General features: G+C 40.6%; 1 protein-coding gene across 1 annotated transcript; it reads left to right on the plus strand.

The window, feature by feature from the left end:
- The first annotated feature begins 1,032 nt into the window (after positions 1-1,032).
- On the plus strand, positions 1,033-15,635 carry Usp1 (ubiquitin specific peptidase 1). The gene is made up of 9 exons (XM_048351456.1): positions 1,033-1,171; positions 3,385-3,623; positions 4,772-4,892; positions 5,638-5,742; positions 6,528-6,688; positions 9,433-10,118; positions 11,501-11,671; positions 12,293-12,494; positions 14,162-15,635. The coding sequence occupies exons 2-9, from the start codon at positions 3,454-3,456 to the stop codon at positions 14,901-14,903; spliced, it is 2,358 nt and encodes a 785-aa protein (XP_048207413.1). The 5' UTR covers positions 1,033-1,171; positions 3,385-3,453; the 3' UTR covers positions 14,904-15,635.
- Positions 15,636-16,541: the final 906 nt, after the last annotated feature.

Consider the following 16,541-nt stretch of genomic DNA (forward strand, 5'->3'; position numbering starts at 1 on the left):
CTGGTAACCCCGCCCCGCTCCGCCCGAGTGCGCACGCAAGAAAGGGAGGCGGGGCCTGCAGTGGGCGGGGGCCTCACTCCGGAAGCCGCACCCTCCGCGACGTCCCGCCCTCCAGGAGGCAAAGCCGGACTTATTTAACTGTCCGCAAATGAAGCGCGCTCTCGGGCGCCAATGAGAATGAAAGGAGAAGCGCCGCTCTGGAGTAACACGCTGTATGTCCCACAATGATTGGCTAGACATCCCTCCCACCTCTTTTTTTTTTCTATTGGCTGGGGCTTCCTTTTCCGCCGATCCAATTGGTATTTTTGCCTAGGTACTTCTGATTGGCTCACCTTGGGCGGCAGGAGGGGGCGGGGTCGTGGACTGTGTACCTGTGATTGGCGCGTTTGAGCACCCAGGGGCTCCTTTCTGAGGAGCGAGGATAGGTCCCTTATTCTCCCCGATCGGTCTCCGGACCCGCCCGCTTTTCCCTCGACTGGAGAGCACGAATGGTTAAAGAGAAAGGAAAAAAGAGGGCGTGAAGCTCGAGCGCGCCAGCCCGGCCTCCGGCGCGTCGCGCGCGCCGCCTGCGAGGACCCGCGCGAGCTGCCCGTGCCTGTGCCTGTGCTGTTTGAAAGTGCAGAACCCGTTAGGATCTTGGACGGAACTACCGTTCCAGCGGATTCCGGAGCCCGTGCGGCCGGCTGCCAGGGGCGTTCGCGTGGCGGCCCTTGCCTCTGGTCCCTGTGCAGCGTGGAGACGAGAACCGGCGTTTTCGAAGGACGCCCCCTTCTCTCGCGGCGCTGGCGCGGGCGGAGGCTAACACACGGGGGTCCTGAGGCTGAGGAAAACGCGCCAAGTTCCCCTCGGTGGAGGAGCGGGGAGACCTTAGCGGCTCCGGCGCCCCGTGAGCGCGACCGCTGCGTGTGGCGCTCCTGGCCATCCCGGGCGGGCGGGCGCCGCCGCGGGGATGTAGTGGGCGCCGGCCCCCGCAGGACCGAGCGGCGGCGGCCCGGTTCCCGCTCCGCGAGCGAACGGATGGTCACTCCCCCGCGGGGTGGACGAGCCCTGCAGCTTCTCCTGGGGTCGGGGCCCGACGGCTCGGGCCGGGACTCACCTGTCGCTCCCACACGCTTGCCCGGCTGCCCTCGCCTGCGTCGCCGCCGCGGATCTCGCTGAGGGCCATGGCCGGGTAAGGAGGGCCTGGGGAGGAGGGGCCGTGCCCGGCCGCCGGGGGCGAGCGCTTCGCGGGATGGCGCTCCGAGTGCGGCTGCCGGGGGGCCCGGCGCCGTTTGGCTTGGGGGCCCGAGTCGTAGTCGGACTGCCCCGCGGGTGCTCTGCAGCCCGGAGGGCGCCGCCCCGGATCCTCGGAGGCAGGTGCGTGTTGGGCGTAAATAGGCCAAGTGACGGGCCGGGGGCCGCCGGGCCGCCCCTCCGGGCGCTCCGGGCGGCAGCTCCCGCCGCTTGCAGTTCCCTCCGTCCCGGGCAGCGGTGCCGGCTAGGGAGGGAGGGAGGAATGTTTGCGCTCGCCCTGCGCCGTCGTAATTGCGAAATTTTACCGCGCATTTTCTCCACTTAAGTTTCCACAGAAGTAGGTTGGACGCCACGTGTCTTTACCCCCTTGCGAAGATATGGTCCCGAGTTGTTTTACTTTTTTATTTTTTTTTTTAATTGAAGAAACAGGGAGTGAGTCCTGTTATCTTTAAAGGAAGTAACCGAGAGCCATTAATGGGGACTGAGAGTTTACTCTGTCATTTGGTCAAGAACTTAATGTTGGAGTCACTACTGTGTTTACTGCGAAGCTTGATAAGTTAGAGGAGGAATAGTGTGGATCTAACAATCTCCCCCTTACAGATATGGCCCCCCGTGAAGTGTTGATGTGCTCTTGGTAAAGTTAAATGTTGGATCGTTTACTCGTGTATGGGTGTCTTGGGTGCTGTCCCTGAGCTTTTGAAAAAAAAATTTATTCCCCCTTAAGGCTAGCGCTCTACCACTTGAGTTTACATCTCCACTTCCAGCTTTTTGGTGGTAAATTGGAGATAAGAGTTTCACGGACTTTTCTGCCCTGGCTAGCTTTGAATCACAATCCTCACATCTCAATAGCTAGGCTAATGTGAGAGATCAGCTCCTGGCTTTTTGATGATTACTTTCGAGGGGGTCAGAAAAGTTTGATTTTTGAGACAGCCTGGCGTGGTAGCTGCTTGATCATTTGTTCCTTTTGGTTAGTCTGTCACTTGGAGAATCTAGTCTTATTTATTAGAATTTGTCACTTGAGAAACCTTTTCCAACAGTCATTAATGCTTAGTGATCTCTGTCAACTGAGCACAGGCCAGCTTATTATTTACTATAACAGAGTATTTCCTCAGACATTAGGAGGCCAGGAGAGTAAATTGAGTAGGAGACAGGAAGGGAATAGTTGTCAGCTTAACACTTCTTCCTCAATTGCATATCAAAAATGACTTCATTGCCAAGTTCACTGTATTCCTAGATCATAGCAGAGTGAAATGCTTAAGGATGGAATTCGAGTGAATTTTGGATGGTGCATTTTTATTATCTTAGGTCTGAAATTTGTTCAGAATCTTGAATTTTTAGTAACTGTGGAATAGCCCTGTCAGATAATTTTCCACCAGATCTCATGAAAAATAGGACTGGTGAGTAAAATAACTGCCACAAGTATTGCCATGTTTTCATCTGAAAGTTTTGCTTTTAAGCAGTTAAGGCTGAAATAGGCAAACCATATCATGTTGACCTATTCAAAAGCAGTTTTTAAAAAGTACATAGTTTTTTTAAAGTTTGGAACAAATAGTTCACCAGAGGTTGATACACAGTGCAGCAAACAAGGTTTTACAACCACTCTCCTAGCTTTGCATGTTTTTAGGTAGAACATAACACTATACCTGTGCTTGTGTTTGTATGTGAATTATACTTCTAGCTTTATAGAAACTTTATTTTATATGTCTAGATTCACTAGAAAGGACTTTGAAAGGAGTACTTAATGTACAGCCTAGTTTGATTTTCTAGTCATCCTATAGTTCCTACCACCTTTTATTTTAGAATTAGAGAAGGTAGCTAGCTGCTCAGTCAATACTTTTTTGAATGGGCAAATAAATTATAATGACTACTTGGGTTTTTAGTTCTTAATACTACTAACTTTACTGGTCTGCTAAGTGTGGTATTTTGTAATGTGGCCATTATATCTATAACAAAGTAATAAAAGGTTAGTGTCATTTTTTAAAAAGTTAATGACAATTATGTCTTCTTAAAAAAAGATTGCCAAATAGCCAGTAGTACTTTACAGATATTAAGTTATAATTTATACCATTCCCTTATTTTCACAATTGGTGATTTTGTTGCTTACACTTGGTAAGTTGAGGACTAATGAAACCTTTTCTTTGTGATTAACAGATATAATTGGTGATTACAGCTGCCCTCTATAAGTTAATTCTTGTCAACTCCTTGAGATTTGAAAAGAAAATGCCTGGTGTCATACCTAGTGAAAGCAGTGGGCTTTCAAGAGGTAGTCCATCCAAGAAAAACAGACTTTCTCTGAAGTTTTTTCAGAAAAAGGAAACTAAGAGAGCCTTAGATTTCACAGATTCTCAAGAAAATGAAGAAAAAGCTTCTGAATACAGAGGATCTGAAATGTATGTATCTTTTTACTGTATCTGTGGTTTTTAAACTCTGCATAGATGAATAAATATTGAACTTGGGTTTTGTTACCTCCAGACTAATTTGACAATCCAAAATTAAAAAAGAGGGGCTGGGGAAATGGCCTAGTGGCAAGAGTGCCTGCCTCATATACATGAGGCCCTGGGTTCGATTCCCCAGCACCACATATACAGAAAATGGCCAGAAGTGTCGCTGTGGCTCAAAGTGGCAGAGTGCTAGCCTTGAGCAAAAAGAAGCCAGGGACAGTGCTCAGGCCCTGAGTCCAAGCCCCAGGACTGGCCAAAAAAAACAAAACAAAACAAAATTAAAAAAGAAGAAGGGCTGGGAATATGACTTAATGGTTGAGTGCTTGCCTAGCATGCTTGAAGCCCTGAGTTTGATTCTTCAGTACCACATAAATAGAAAAAGTGGCGCTGTGGCTCAAGTGGTAGAGTGCTAGCCTTGAGCAAAAGAAGCTCAGAGACAGTGCCCAGGCCCTGAGTTCAAGCCTTAGGACTTGCAAAAAAAACTTTAAAAAGGAAAGAAGAAAGCACATACTAAGGAGCCACACATCCTGCCCTGTTTTGCATTGGTTGTTTGTGAGTTAGGGTGTCACTCTTGATCAAACATGTACTTGGACCTCAATCCTCTTTTTCACTTGCAATAGTTGGGATCACAGCCATCACACCCACTTTCTGTAGAGATGGAGACTGGAACTTTTTGTCCTCGGCTACAGTCGTTCCGGTAAATCTGTCTCCTACATAGCTAGGATGATGGGCTTCTATCATTTCACCAAACCTTTGATTGAAAAAGGATCTCAGAGTGTGCCCCCTGTTTGGCTTCAAACTGGAAAGCTGATCTCAGCTTCCCAAGTAGCTAGGATTATAGGTGTGAGCTACTGAATCCTGGCTTAATTATTTTGAGGCTTGCTGAGTATAATAATTTTTAAATCTCTGTCCTGAGTATATAGCAATTTTGAGCCTATAAAGAGATGTTTAAAAATGTCATCTGCATGAAATTGTTGCGTTTTTTTGGACCATAATCACTTACCAGTTTTAGGAAAAGATTAAATCTAGGGAAGTAATATTTCCACTTTTATTTAAAATGCTACTTCATCATGCCTTTTCTCCTTTATATTTAATAGTGATCAAGTTGTTCCTGCAGCACAGTCCTCACCTATAAACTGTGAGAAGAGAGAAAACTTGTTACCATTTGTGGGACTGAATAATCTCGGCAATACTTGTTATCTTAATAGTATACTTCAGGTAAAATGACAATTTTTAATTCTATGTAGTGAAATGTTAGGAAGCAAGGAATGATGTAATGTTTAATATTGCTGAGAAGTTTAGGTTATTGGATGACTTTTAATTGTCCATACTATCTTTGCATTTGATTGTAAATAGCCCAGGTTAAAATAATTCTAAGCTGGGCACTGGTGGGTCACACCTGTAGTCCTAGCTACTCAGGAAGCTGAGATCTGAGGATTGCATTTGACCCTGACAGAAAAGGCCCAGTTAATCACTCAAAAACTGGAAAAGGAGCTATTGCTTTGAGCAAAAGAGTTCAGGGAAAGCACTCAGGCCCTGAGTTCAAGTCTCATGATGGGCAAAAAAAAAAAAAAAGATTGTAAACTGCATGCTACTAAAATTCATTGGAATAAGAGAAAATGATACACTAAGTAAAAGGGAGAAAACAAAATTGAGACCTTGGTAGGTAGACATGGCAAGCCTTTAACCTCTCCTGATTCCTGGTATACTTACCTGAAACTAATGGTATTAGGTCGAATGTGCTTGGAACCTTAAATCTTAGCAGTATTGGCCTGGGCACAGTGTTTGTGAGGGAAGTGTCTACTTGGAAGTGTCTACTACTGAAGAAGTAGACATAAGTTTTTACAGAAAGCTTAATCTGAATATTAGGTAATATACATTAAACGTGTTTTACAGAAAACATAGTATTTTAATGATTTTTGTTGCAGTGTGGTGTTAAGTAAACAATCTCACTTTTTTACAGGTATTATATTTTTGTCCTGGTTTTAAATCTGGAGTAAAGCACTTATTTAATATTATTTCAAGGAAGAAAGAAGCTCTAAAGGATGAATCCAGTCAAAAAGATAAGGTAAAAATTTTTTTTAAAAATCCAATTGAAATTTACTTGCTTGTATGTAAAAAAATGTAGATATTCAAGAACATTTAAGAGGCGGGAGACATTTTTTTTCTGTTAATGTGGTAGAATTTCTCAGTGTTGTCAGAAAAGGCAGTTTTCCATTCCTATAAGTTGACTTTACTTCATTATCAGTAACCTTGGGTATATTATTTTTTTGTTTCTCTTGTATTATTTGTCAAACTTATTGTATATCGTAGTCACAATTTGTCATATTGATGTACCAGTTATTTTCTATTTTGTTTTGAAATCGATACCTTTTTTGGTGTTGAGTTCAAACTGAAGGCCTTTTGTACATAAACGTGTATTCTACCACTGAGTACCCCTAGAAACCTCTCACTGCCATAATCAGGAAATTATTATCCACATAGACAGTAATGAGAAAAAAATGTTAAGTTTATTCCTATATCTGATGAAATTGTGGGATGATGAATTTAGATTTAGAAAAGCTAGGTTGCTCAGTGAGACCAATCAAGGGTGAAGAAACTTAATAATTTGTTTAAAAAGGAAATTATTGCTGGGTGCCGGTGGCTCATGCCTGTAATCCTAGTTGCTGAGGATGAGGCCAAGATCTGAGGATCGATGTTCAAAGCCAGCTTCACCAGGAATGTCTGTGAGGCTCTTTTATCTCCACTAGAAAACCTGAAGAGCTCAGGGACAGCACCCAGGCCCAGAGCTCAAGCCCATGACCAACAAAAACAAAAAAGGAAATTATTGCTTGTTTTTTTCTTTCTTGACAGGAAAATTGCAAAGAAGATCCTTTGGCAAGTTACGAACTTATATGTAGTTTACAGTCTTTAATAATTTCTGTTGAACAGCTTCAAGCTAGTTTTCTCTTAAATCCAGACAAATATACTGATGAACTTGCTACTCAGCCAAGGCGACTGCTTAACACACTCAGGTATATAATATAATTTTATCATTCTTTTTCTTTTTGGGTCATAGAGCTTGAACTCTGCCCCTGAGCTCTTTTGCTCAAGGCTAGCACACTACCACTTTGAGCCATGGTATCACTTGCAGTTTTCTGGAGGTTAATTGGAGACAAGAGTCTCATGGACTTTCCTATTCTGGTTGGCTTCAAATCATGATCTTCAGATCTCAGCCTCCTTAAGTATCTAGGACTACAGGTGTGAGCCACTGGCACCTGGCTAATTTTACCATTCTATGTAGTTTTTTTTTTCCTTTTGGTTGTTGGGGCTTCAGCTCATCTGGGAACTGTCCCCTAAGCTCTTTTGTTCAAGACTAGCACTCTACCACTTTGAAAAGTCACAGTTCCAATTCCTGTTTTTGAGTGTTAATTGGAGGTAAGAGTCTCATGGGTACTTCTGCCCAGGCTTGAACGATTCTCAGATCTCAGCCTCCTGAGTACCTAGGATTACACATGCATGAGACACCAGTGCCCAACTCTTATGTAGTTAATCTTTCAGTATTTAGAGGAGAGTGCTATATGAATTAGGAATAAAGGGCAAGAAACATTATAACTCCTCCTGGTCATTTGATTTCCCAGAAGCTCTGAAAACTGGATTATTTGGGGATATATTTGGTACTCACTAGATTTGGACTTGCAAGAGGCTTCTTATAGTCCATTCATACTTACTACCAATATGAATATTCATAAATATTTCTGTAGAAAAATTAATATACTTAGTTAACTAAGATTCAGCTCCCTCATGTCATGTTGTCTATCTTTGAAAGTATAAATCAGTCTCATCTATCACCAGGTTTTGTGTGTTGTCTAGAGCCCAGTATTCTCCATTAAAAATACATCCAGGCCCTGGTGGCTCACACCTATAATCCTAGTCACTGAGGAGCCTGTGACCTGAGGATCAGGCTGAAAGCCAGCCCGGTAGAAAAGTCCTCTTGAGACTCTTTATCTCCAATAAACTACTCAAAAAAGCCTGAAGTGAGCTGAGCTGTGGCTCAAGTGCTAAGAGCACTAGCCTTAATCACAAAGAGGCTCAGGGACAGGACCTGAGTTCAAGCCTTAAGACATGGAGGAAAACGACACAATAAAACACCCTATAAGCCAGGTGCCTGGTGGCTCACACCTGTAATCCTAGCTACTCAGGAGCCTGAGATCTGTCTGGGACTGATCTCCAGTTAACTACCAGAAAACCAGAAGTGGTGCTGCAGCTCAAGTGGTAGAGTGCTAACCTTGAGCTGAAATGCTTAGGGACAGTGCCTAGGCCCAGAGTTGAAGCCCCATGACCAAAAACAAGTGTTGGGCTTTTTTTAAGTGGTACTGGGGTTTGAATTCAGAGCCTTATACTTAGTACTTGAGCCACAACTCCAGCTCTTTTGCCTTAGAAACCATTAAAAAAATTGATCTTAACGTTTTTAACTGAAGCTGGCAATAGACTGCAGTTTCCCCATCTTTTGAATAGCTGAGCTTTACAGGTTACCACACACGACACTTAAATTTTTTCTTTTGGTAGTGCTAGGATCCAACCCAAGCCTTGACCGCATGCTACCAAGTAAAATCTCAAAATTAGGTGGGCACTGGTGGCTCACTCTGTAATCCTTGCTACTCAGGAGGCTGAGATCTGAGGATGGCAGTTCAAGGCCAGCCCAGACAGGAAAGTGTGAGACTCTTATCTCCAATAAACTCATAAAAGGCTGGAAGTGGTGGTGTGGCTCAAGTGGTAGAGCACTAGCCTTGAACACAAAGAGGCTCAGGGACAATGTCCAGGTCCTGAGTTCAAGCTCCAAGACTGGGGGAAGAAAATCTGAAATTTTAGCTGAGCACTGGTGGTTCCTGCCTGTAATCCTAGCTGCTCAGGAGGCTGAGCTCTTAAGAATCATGGTTCAAAGTCAGCCCAGGCAAGAATATCCATGAGACTGTTATTTCCAGTTAACCACCAGGAAACAAAATGATGATGTAGCTCAAAGTTGTAGAGCACAAGCCTTGAGCAAAAAGAGCTCTGGGACCACCCAGGCCTCTAAATTCAAATCCCACAACTGAAAAAAACTGAAAAATTCTGAATTCTCAGGTACATGTGGTCTTAAGGATTTCAGATTAGAAACTGTGAGTTCCATATACTTTATTACATGTGTTTAGAAGGAATCTATTGATTAGCTAGGTTAGATTGCTTTGGAGTACTATTTTAAGAAACAAAACTTACTCTATACACAAATTAGCATTATTTTAAAAATCACCCAGTTTGAAATAGACTTAAGTACAGTATAAACTTTTCTTTGTGAAGTGACACTGTAGCATGGTGGCCAAGAGTTAATTTCAGATCCTAGATCTTCTTTTGTAGTGAGTGGTATTAGGATTTGAACTCGGTCATTGCACTTGTCTGGCAGGCACTCAACCAGTTAAGCCAAATCTAATCTAGGCTTTGCATCTTAAATAGCTGTTACCACAGGCAAGTTGTTTAACATCTTGGTACCTTAGTTCCAGTTCTGTCAATATAGTAAAGATAATGGTTCCTACCTGTTGGGGTTAGGACTGTGTATACATATAGTATAAAAGGCATTTTGGATAAAAGCTATATCAGCATTAGCTATTCTTATAATTAGAAAAGGAACAAAATCTTATGATGAAAGTAAAATAAAATTTTGTGTTTATTTCTAAGAGGTAAGTGATTTTCAAGCTGAAGTAATTTTTAGGAAGATTTTCTTTCATGATATTTTTATTTATAGGGAACTCAACCCTATGTATGAAGGATATCTACAGCATGATGCACAGGAAGTGTTACAGTGTATTTTGGGAAACATTCAAGAAACATGCCAATTTCTAAAAAAAGAAGAAATAAACAATATGTCAGAGTCTACTAAGGTAGAAGAAAATTCTCATCAGAAAGAGGAAATGTGTGGAATTAACAACGTGGAGTCTGACAGCATGAGGAATTCTGAGGACTATACCGAAAAAATCCCAAAAGGGAATGGGAAAAGAAAAAGTGACAGTGAATTTGGTAACATGAAGAAAAAAGTTAAAATATCCAAGGAATGCCAGTCATCGGAAGAGAACCAGAGACAAACTAGATCAAAGAGAAAAGCTACTGGTGATACATTAGAGATTCCTTCTAAGATAATCTCCAAGTGCATTTCTGAAAATGAGAGTACAAGACCCTCACAAAAGAAATCAAGAGTTAAAATAAATTGGTTAAAGTCTGAATCTAAACAACCCAGCATTCTTTCTAAATTCTGTAGTCTGGGAAAACTAACAACAAACCAGGGACCAAAAGGACAATTTAAAGAAAATGAGTATGATCTTGAAGAAGACTTGGGAAAATATGAAAGTGATAATACAATTCGTGGGTGTGGACCTGAATCTTCAGGAAATGTTACACCTGTAAATGACAATGAAGTTAAGCCCATAAACAAAGGTCAGTATAATAGTTAATACTGACAGTATTAATACCTGCAGAAATAGAATTTTTCCCTTAGATAAGTATGCTATTATATATTCTGGGGCTTGAACTCAGGGCCTGAGCACCGTCCTTGGCTCCTTTTTTGCTCACGGCTAGCACTCTGCCACTTGAGCCACAGTGCCACTTCTGGCCATTTTCTATATATGTGGTGCTGGGGAATCGAACCCAGGGCTTCATGTATACGAGGCAAGCACTCTTGCCACTAGGCCATATTCCCAGCCCCTGTCAGTAAATTTTAATAAAGACTTTATGGAGCAATTGACATAGGCTTATCAGGGAATCTTCATTTAATAAAGTTTTTTTTTGCCAGCCCTGGGGCTTGAACTAAGGACCTGAGCACTGTCCCCTGGCTTCTTTTTGCTCAAGGCTAGACTCTACCACTAGGCCATATTCCCAGCCCATTAATGAAGTTTTTATACTTTAAATAATTATATGCCTTACTTGAAATAGATATCTTCTTGATTTTGTCTGTTTCTATATATTTCTGGGGAAATGTATAGAACTGATGTTTTCTTTTTAGAAAGTTTGCCATCTTCGCTGGACGTTGGTGGCTCAAGCCTGTCTAACTACTCAGGAGGCTGAGATCTAAGGATTGTGGTTAAAAGCTAGTGTAGACAGAAAAGTTCCTGTGATACTCTTATCTCCAGTTAACTACTCAAAAATCAGAAGTGGAGCTTTGGCTCAAAGTGGTAGAGTGCCAGCCTTGAGAAAAGAGCTCAGACAGTGCCTAGGCCCTGAGTTTTCAAGCCTTTTGACAAAAAAAAAGTGTCATTTTTATTCTGGGATTATTCTACAGGGAGTTTTGCAAGCAAATTGTGAAGTTACCAACTTTTTTTTTTGGTGGTACTGAGGTTGGAATTGAGTGCCTCAAGTGGCTCTATCACTTGAGACACTCACCCAGCACCCCCTTTTTTTGGTGCTGGTTCGGAGCACTATCCCTGAGCTTTAGTGTTCAATGCTAGCACTCTATCAATCGAGCCATAGCTCAGTTGTCTTTTTGGTGGTTAATTGGAGATAGGAGTCTCACAGACTTTCTGCCTAGGCTAGCTTTGAACTGTATGCCTCAGATCTCGGCCTCCTAAGTATATGTAGCTAGGATTACAGGCATGAGCCACTAACCTGAACAACTTTTAAATAACACTAATTCATCAAACTGTCTTTACAAAGACTTCTTTACATTTATCAGTAAGGTACCTCTTAATGCTAGTAAGCTAAAAATAATGAGTTGTTTTTTTTTTTTTAAATTCAGCATACACTTTAATGGAATGTTGGCTATTTATGATAAGGCTGGAAAAGTAATCTGTATCTTGACTTAGATTTTCCTGTTTTCATTTCAGGTGCAGAGCAAATTGGCTTTGAGCTAGTGGAGAAATTATTTCAAGGTCAGTTGGTATTAAGGACTCGCTGTTTGGAATGTGAAAGTTTAACAGAAAGAAGAGAAGATTTCCAGGACATCAGTGTGCCAGTACAAGAAGATGAGCTTTCCAAAGTAGAGGAGAGTTCTGAAAGTAAGCAAAATTAGAATCTTGTGTGGGATAAGGAAGGTTTCTTCAGCAATTCACAATATCACCATGTTTGGTCTAATAAAGAGCCTTCCTGCTTAATTTAACATTCTTTGGAAAAATGATACCATTTCTACATAGTATGTTAAAATTGAAAAATGAAATGGCTTAATAAGCTACTGAGTTAAGTTTAACATAATTACGAGCCACTAACTCAAAACTATAAAGTTTTTACCTGTCAGTTGTTGAAAATTGACTATTAAAGTAGTCCATCTTAAACTGAGGCAGACTAGGTTAATTTTGGTTTTGTTGTTCCTGTCATGTATTTTGGGGCTGATGAATTTTAAAGTATTTTAAAGATATATAATGCTACTGGGCTAGGGATATGGTTCAAGTGGTAGAGCACCTTAGCAGATGCAGGGCCCTGAATTCAAACCCCAGTACCAAGAATGAATGAATGAATGAAGGATATGTGTTGCTGAAGAAGAGCTTGTATTAAGTAAAAGAAATCTCTTAAGTTACTTGTAAATGAGTTAGCCAACTGAAATTGAATGCTAATCTATGTGGAACTAGAGGTTTAATTTTTGATGGGATGTTATTTGTAAGTGAAAGAATTCTCTTTTATAGTTTCTCCAGAGCCAAAAACAGAAATGAAGACCTTGAGATGGGCAATTTCACAATTTGCCTCAGTGGAGAGGATTGTAGGAGAAGATAAATATTTCTGTGAAAATTGCCATCATTATACTGAAGCAGAGCGAAGTCTTCTGTTTGATAAAATGCCTGAAGTTATAACTATTCATCTGAAGTGCTTTGCTGCTAGTGGCTTGGAGTGAGTATTGTAAATAAAAGCTATGTGGATAAAATATGCTGGAGAAGAGAAATTTTCCTCAAGATAATATTGTAATACTGGGAATATAAGTACTGACTGAAATGAAGCAAATAATCGCCTAAGAGTCTTAGTCTCCTGTTAAGTTTCTTTATGAGATACAGATTTTTTTGGTGTGAATTCATTATGAAGTATGGTTTTTTTAAGAGGTGTAGCTTATGAGTGCTTATCTAGAATAGAAAAGGCACCACACACACAAAAAAGTGCTGTTTTTACATTTTCCCAAATTCTGTATACTAGGAGCACAGAATTCAACTTGACTAGCATTGATTAAAGCAGGGAAGACGTTTTTATTTTTATTTATCTTTTGACTATGTGGTACTGAGGAATTGAACCCAGGGCCTCATGCATGCTAGGCAAGCCCTCTGCCACTAAGGCACAGTCCCAGCCCAGGGAAGAAGTTTTTGAATATATTGATATTTGATGGGTGGAAAGACAATTTTTTTTTTTTTTTTTGGCCAGTCCTGGGGCTTGGACTCAGGGCCTGAGCACTGTACCTGGCTTCTTTTCGCTCAAGGCTAGCAGTCTACCACTTGAGCCACAGTGCCACTTCTGGCCATTTTCTGTATATGTGGTGCTGAGGAATCGAACCCAGGGCTTCATGTATACGAAGCAAGCACTCTTGCCACTAGGCCATTTCCTCAGCCCGAAAGACAATTCTTTTAAGGTAACTAGAAAATTTAGCCAGTCTGAAAAATTTGTATAATTTCTTTCTGTAGTTGAGAATTCAATATCTAATAATAGACTAATCACATTTTAGATAGTCTTGACTTTTTCTGATATGAGTCCTTGTAGATTTCACTACTTTCCACATAAATCACTTGAAATTACAATGAGAGCTTCCCAGTAGCTCTCAGATGTCATTGTGCCAGAAACATGATTTACAGTACTTAGTTAAAATATTTTATTTTTGCTTCCAAAATTTTCATATACTATAATGAAATGAAAAGGACTTGCTTTCAAAAGTTGAGTTTTTGTGTGTATGTGCTGGTTCTAGGGCTTGAACTCAGGGGCCTGGGTACTGTCTGATCTTGTTTGCTCAAGGCCAGTACTCTACAGCTTGAGTCACAGCTCCACTTCGGCTTTTTTTGAGTAGTTTATTAGAGATAAAGAGTCTCACAGGCTTTCCTCCCTGGGCTGACTTTGAACTGCCATCCTCAAATCTCAGCCTACTGATCATTGGCGTGAGCCACCGAGGCTCCCTCCACCAGTGCCTTGGCAAAAGTTGAGTCTTTTAGTAATGCCATTTAACAGCTGCTAGGTACAGTATGCCTTAACTGGTAAGCCCAGCTACTTTGTAAGGTAAGATGTTTGGGAAAATGGTAGTTTGAAGCCAGCCTGAGCAAAAACTTAGTTCTTCATCTCAACAAATAAGCTAGGTATGGTGAGGAGTTTGCACCTGTAATTCACGCTACATGGGAGGCTTTGGGTTTAAGGAAAATGAGGAAAAATAGAACTTCATCCAGAGAAACACCTGAACATTAGCAGTTATTTTAGTATAGTTTTTAGTTCAAATGAGCATTAAATAAAGTACTGAAATTAGTAACTTGGTTTCGCGCTGGGTGTACTGAGTTTTGAATTTAAAATGGGACCTTCTTTTCTTTCCAAAGGTTTGATTGTTATGGTGGTGGACTTTCCAAGATCAACACTCCTTTGTTGACACCTCTTAAATTGTCACTGGAAGAATGGAGCACAAAACCAACTAATGACAGCTATGGATTATTTGCGGTGGTGATGCATAGTGGCATTACAATTAGTAGTGGGCATTACACTGCTTCTGTTAAAGTCACTGACCTTAACAGTCTAGAACTAGATAAGGGGAATTTTGTGGTTGACCAGATGTGTGAAATAGGTAAGCCAGAACCACTGAATGAGGAGGAAGCAAGGGGTGTGGCTGAAAATTATGATGATGAAGAAGTGTCGATTAGAGTCGGTGGAAATACACAGCCAAGTAAAGTTTTGAACAAAAAAAATGTGGAAGCTGTTGGACTTCTTGGAGGACAAAAGAGCAAAGCAGATTATGAGCTATACAACAAAGCATCTAATCCTGATAAGGTTGCTGGTGCAGCATTTGCTGAAAATAAAAATTCTGAGACTAACAGTACTAATACTAATGGGACCCATGAATCTGATAGAAACAAGGAATCCAATGACCAAACAGATGTTAATATTAGTGGATTTGAGAACAAAATTTCGTATATAGTGCAAAGCTTAAAGGAGTATGAGGGGAAGTGGTTGCTTTTTGATGATTCTGAAGTGAAAGTTACAGAAGAGAAGGACTTCCTGAATTCTCTTTCCCCATCTACATCTCCTACATCTACTCCTTACTTGCTATTTTATAAGAAATTATAGAGTGTATTTTCCTTGTGTATAAAACAGACCTGGACAAACATTGGTAAAGTTGATTACATCAGAGTCTTTAGCTATCTTTTGAAGCTATTGGATATTGTTGGTCTCTCTAGGTTTTTATATAGTGAAATTTGAAATACTTTGAAAACCATGTTAATTTTTAGAATACAGTTTCCTTAGTAGAGACTAGTGATGCATTAGCTTCAGGGAACAGACTTGTATAGGTTCTTAATTATCCAAAATGGAAGCATTTAAACACTTTTGGATATACACCGTTCTTTTGTGTTTGCTTTTTAAAAGTGCTGTATTTGTATTCTCCATATTTTGGAGCTGTTACCTACATGATGTTTATAGGTCTGTGGTTTTTCACTCAAACAGAATCTCATTCAGTACATTTAGTTTTATAAGTCATGAAGCCAAATCTTTGATGGGCTGTATCAGAGGCACAAAGTCTAGAGCATGTATATTCACCATGACATACTTTTTGTGCCTTGAATCACTTTGGAAAGTGTCTTGGAAAACCTGGACAGTCCCTGTCTTCATAAGAATTTATATATGTATTTATGAAGATGATTCTGTACTCTAATAAACTTTTTTGGGCATGGACTAATTTGTATCTCTTCATACTCATACTCTGCACGATCTGTATATACTACATCAAACGTAGAGGTATGACCTTAAATTTAACTTTTTTTAAAAACTGGGAGGTCAATAAAATTTAAACTGCTTAACAACTACGTGTACAATGCTTGATTTTATACAGTCCTCGAGGAATAAAATTCATGTGACTAGAGGAAGAGAGTAAACATGCAGTAATTACCTTTAGTAATACTTGGGTTTTCTGACAGTCCATCGCAAGAAGTTTACAATAAAATATTTCACATCCCAGCTGTACTTTAAAGTAGAGAAAGTGGAACTTAAAGCTGGAGAATTAAAGAGATGCTTTGGCATACATAAAAGCTTGAGCTTAATATTAAGTATACTAAGGTAAGTAGCCAATTAAAATTCTTGGCATTAGGTTTTCTTTAAATTTGATTTTAAGGAATTATTTTCAACTAAAAGAATACTTAGTTAACTAAGATTTTCCCCCCACAGTGGTGATATGGAAATAAAGTCCTAAGTTTGCCACCTTACCACCTATATTCAGAATCACTAATGGAATTTTTCAGTTCCACTGCATTATTCATAAGCATTTCATGGGACAGGTCTAGGATAAAGCGTGGGCCTCTAATAAAAGAGCCAGTATTAAGAACTAGTTTAGGAAGTAGGTGGCTTATAATGTAATCCTTAGCTATTCTGGAGGCTGAGATCTAAGGATTACAGTTTGAAGCCAGCCTGAGAAGACAAACCACCAAAAGGTTGGAAGTGGAGTTGTGCTAGCCTTGAGCACAAACGCTCAGTTTATGGCCTATGACACATGCACACACAAAACTAAGAGGAAACATATCAAAGTATAGAAGTGAAGCATCTTCTGATTTACCATAAAACAATCGGTATTGCATGATGAAAATTTGAAGTTCTTGATATCACAGTGAACTAGAAGGGATTACTTAAATATTCGTTTATGTCAGTCTTTATCCTCTAAAGGGGAAGAAGAGTTTATGTATGCTGTGTGAGTTGGTGAGTTGGCTTTTCTTTTTT

Source organism: Perognathus longimembris, chromosome 7 (genome assembly GCF_023159225.1).
Source record: "Perognathus longimembris pacificus isolate PPM17 chromosome 7, ASM2315922v1, whole genome shotgun sequence".
Lineage (NCBI taxonomy): Eukaryota > Metazoa > Chordata > Mammalia > Rodentia > Heteromyidae > Perognathus > Perognathus longimembris.

Excerpts from the sequence above, each read along its gene's own strand:
- Usp1 (XM_048351456.1), top strand. The coding sequence starts at position 3,454 with ATGCCTGGTGTCATACCTAGTGAAAGCAGTGGGCTTTCAAGAGGTAGT. Across the intron at positions 3,624-4,771 it reads GAATACAGAGGATCTGAAAT|TGATCAAGTTGTTCCTGCAG; the intron begins GTATGTATCTTT and ends TATATTTAATAG. Across the intron at positions 12,495-14,161 it reads TTTGCTGCTAGTGGCTTGGA|GTTTGATTGTTATGGTGGTG; the intron begins GTGAGTATTGTA and ends TTCTTTCCAAAG.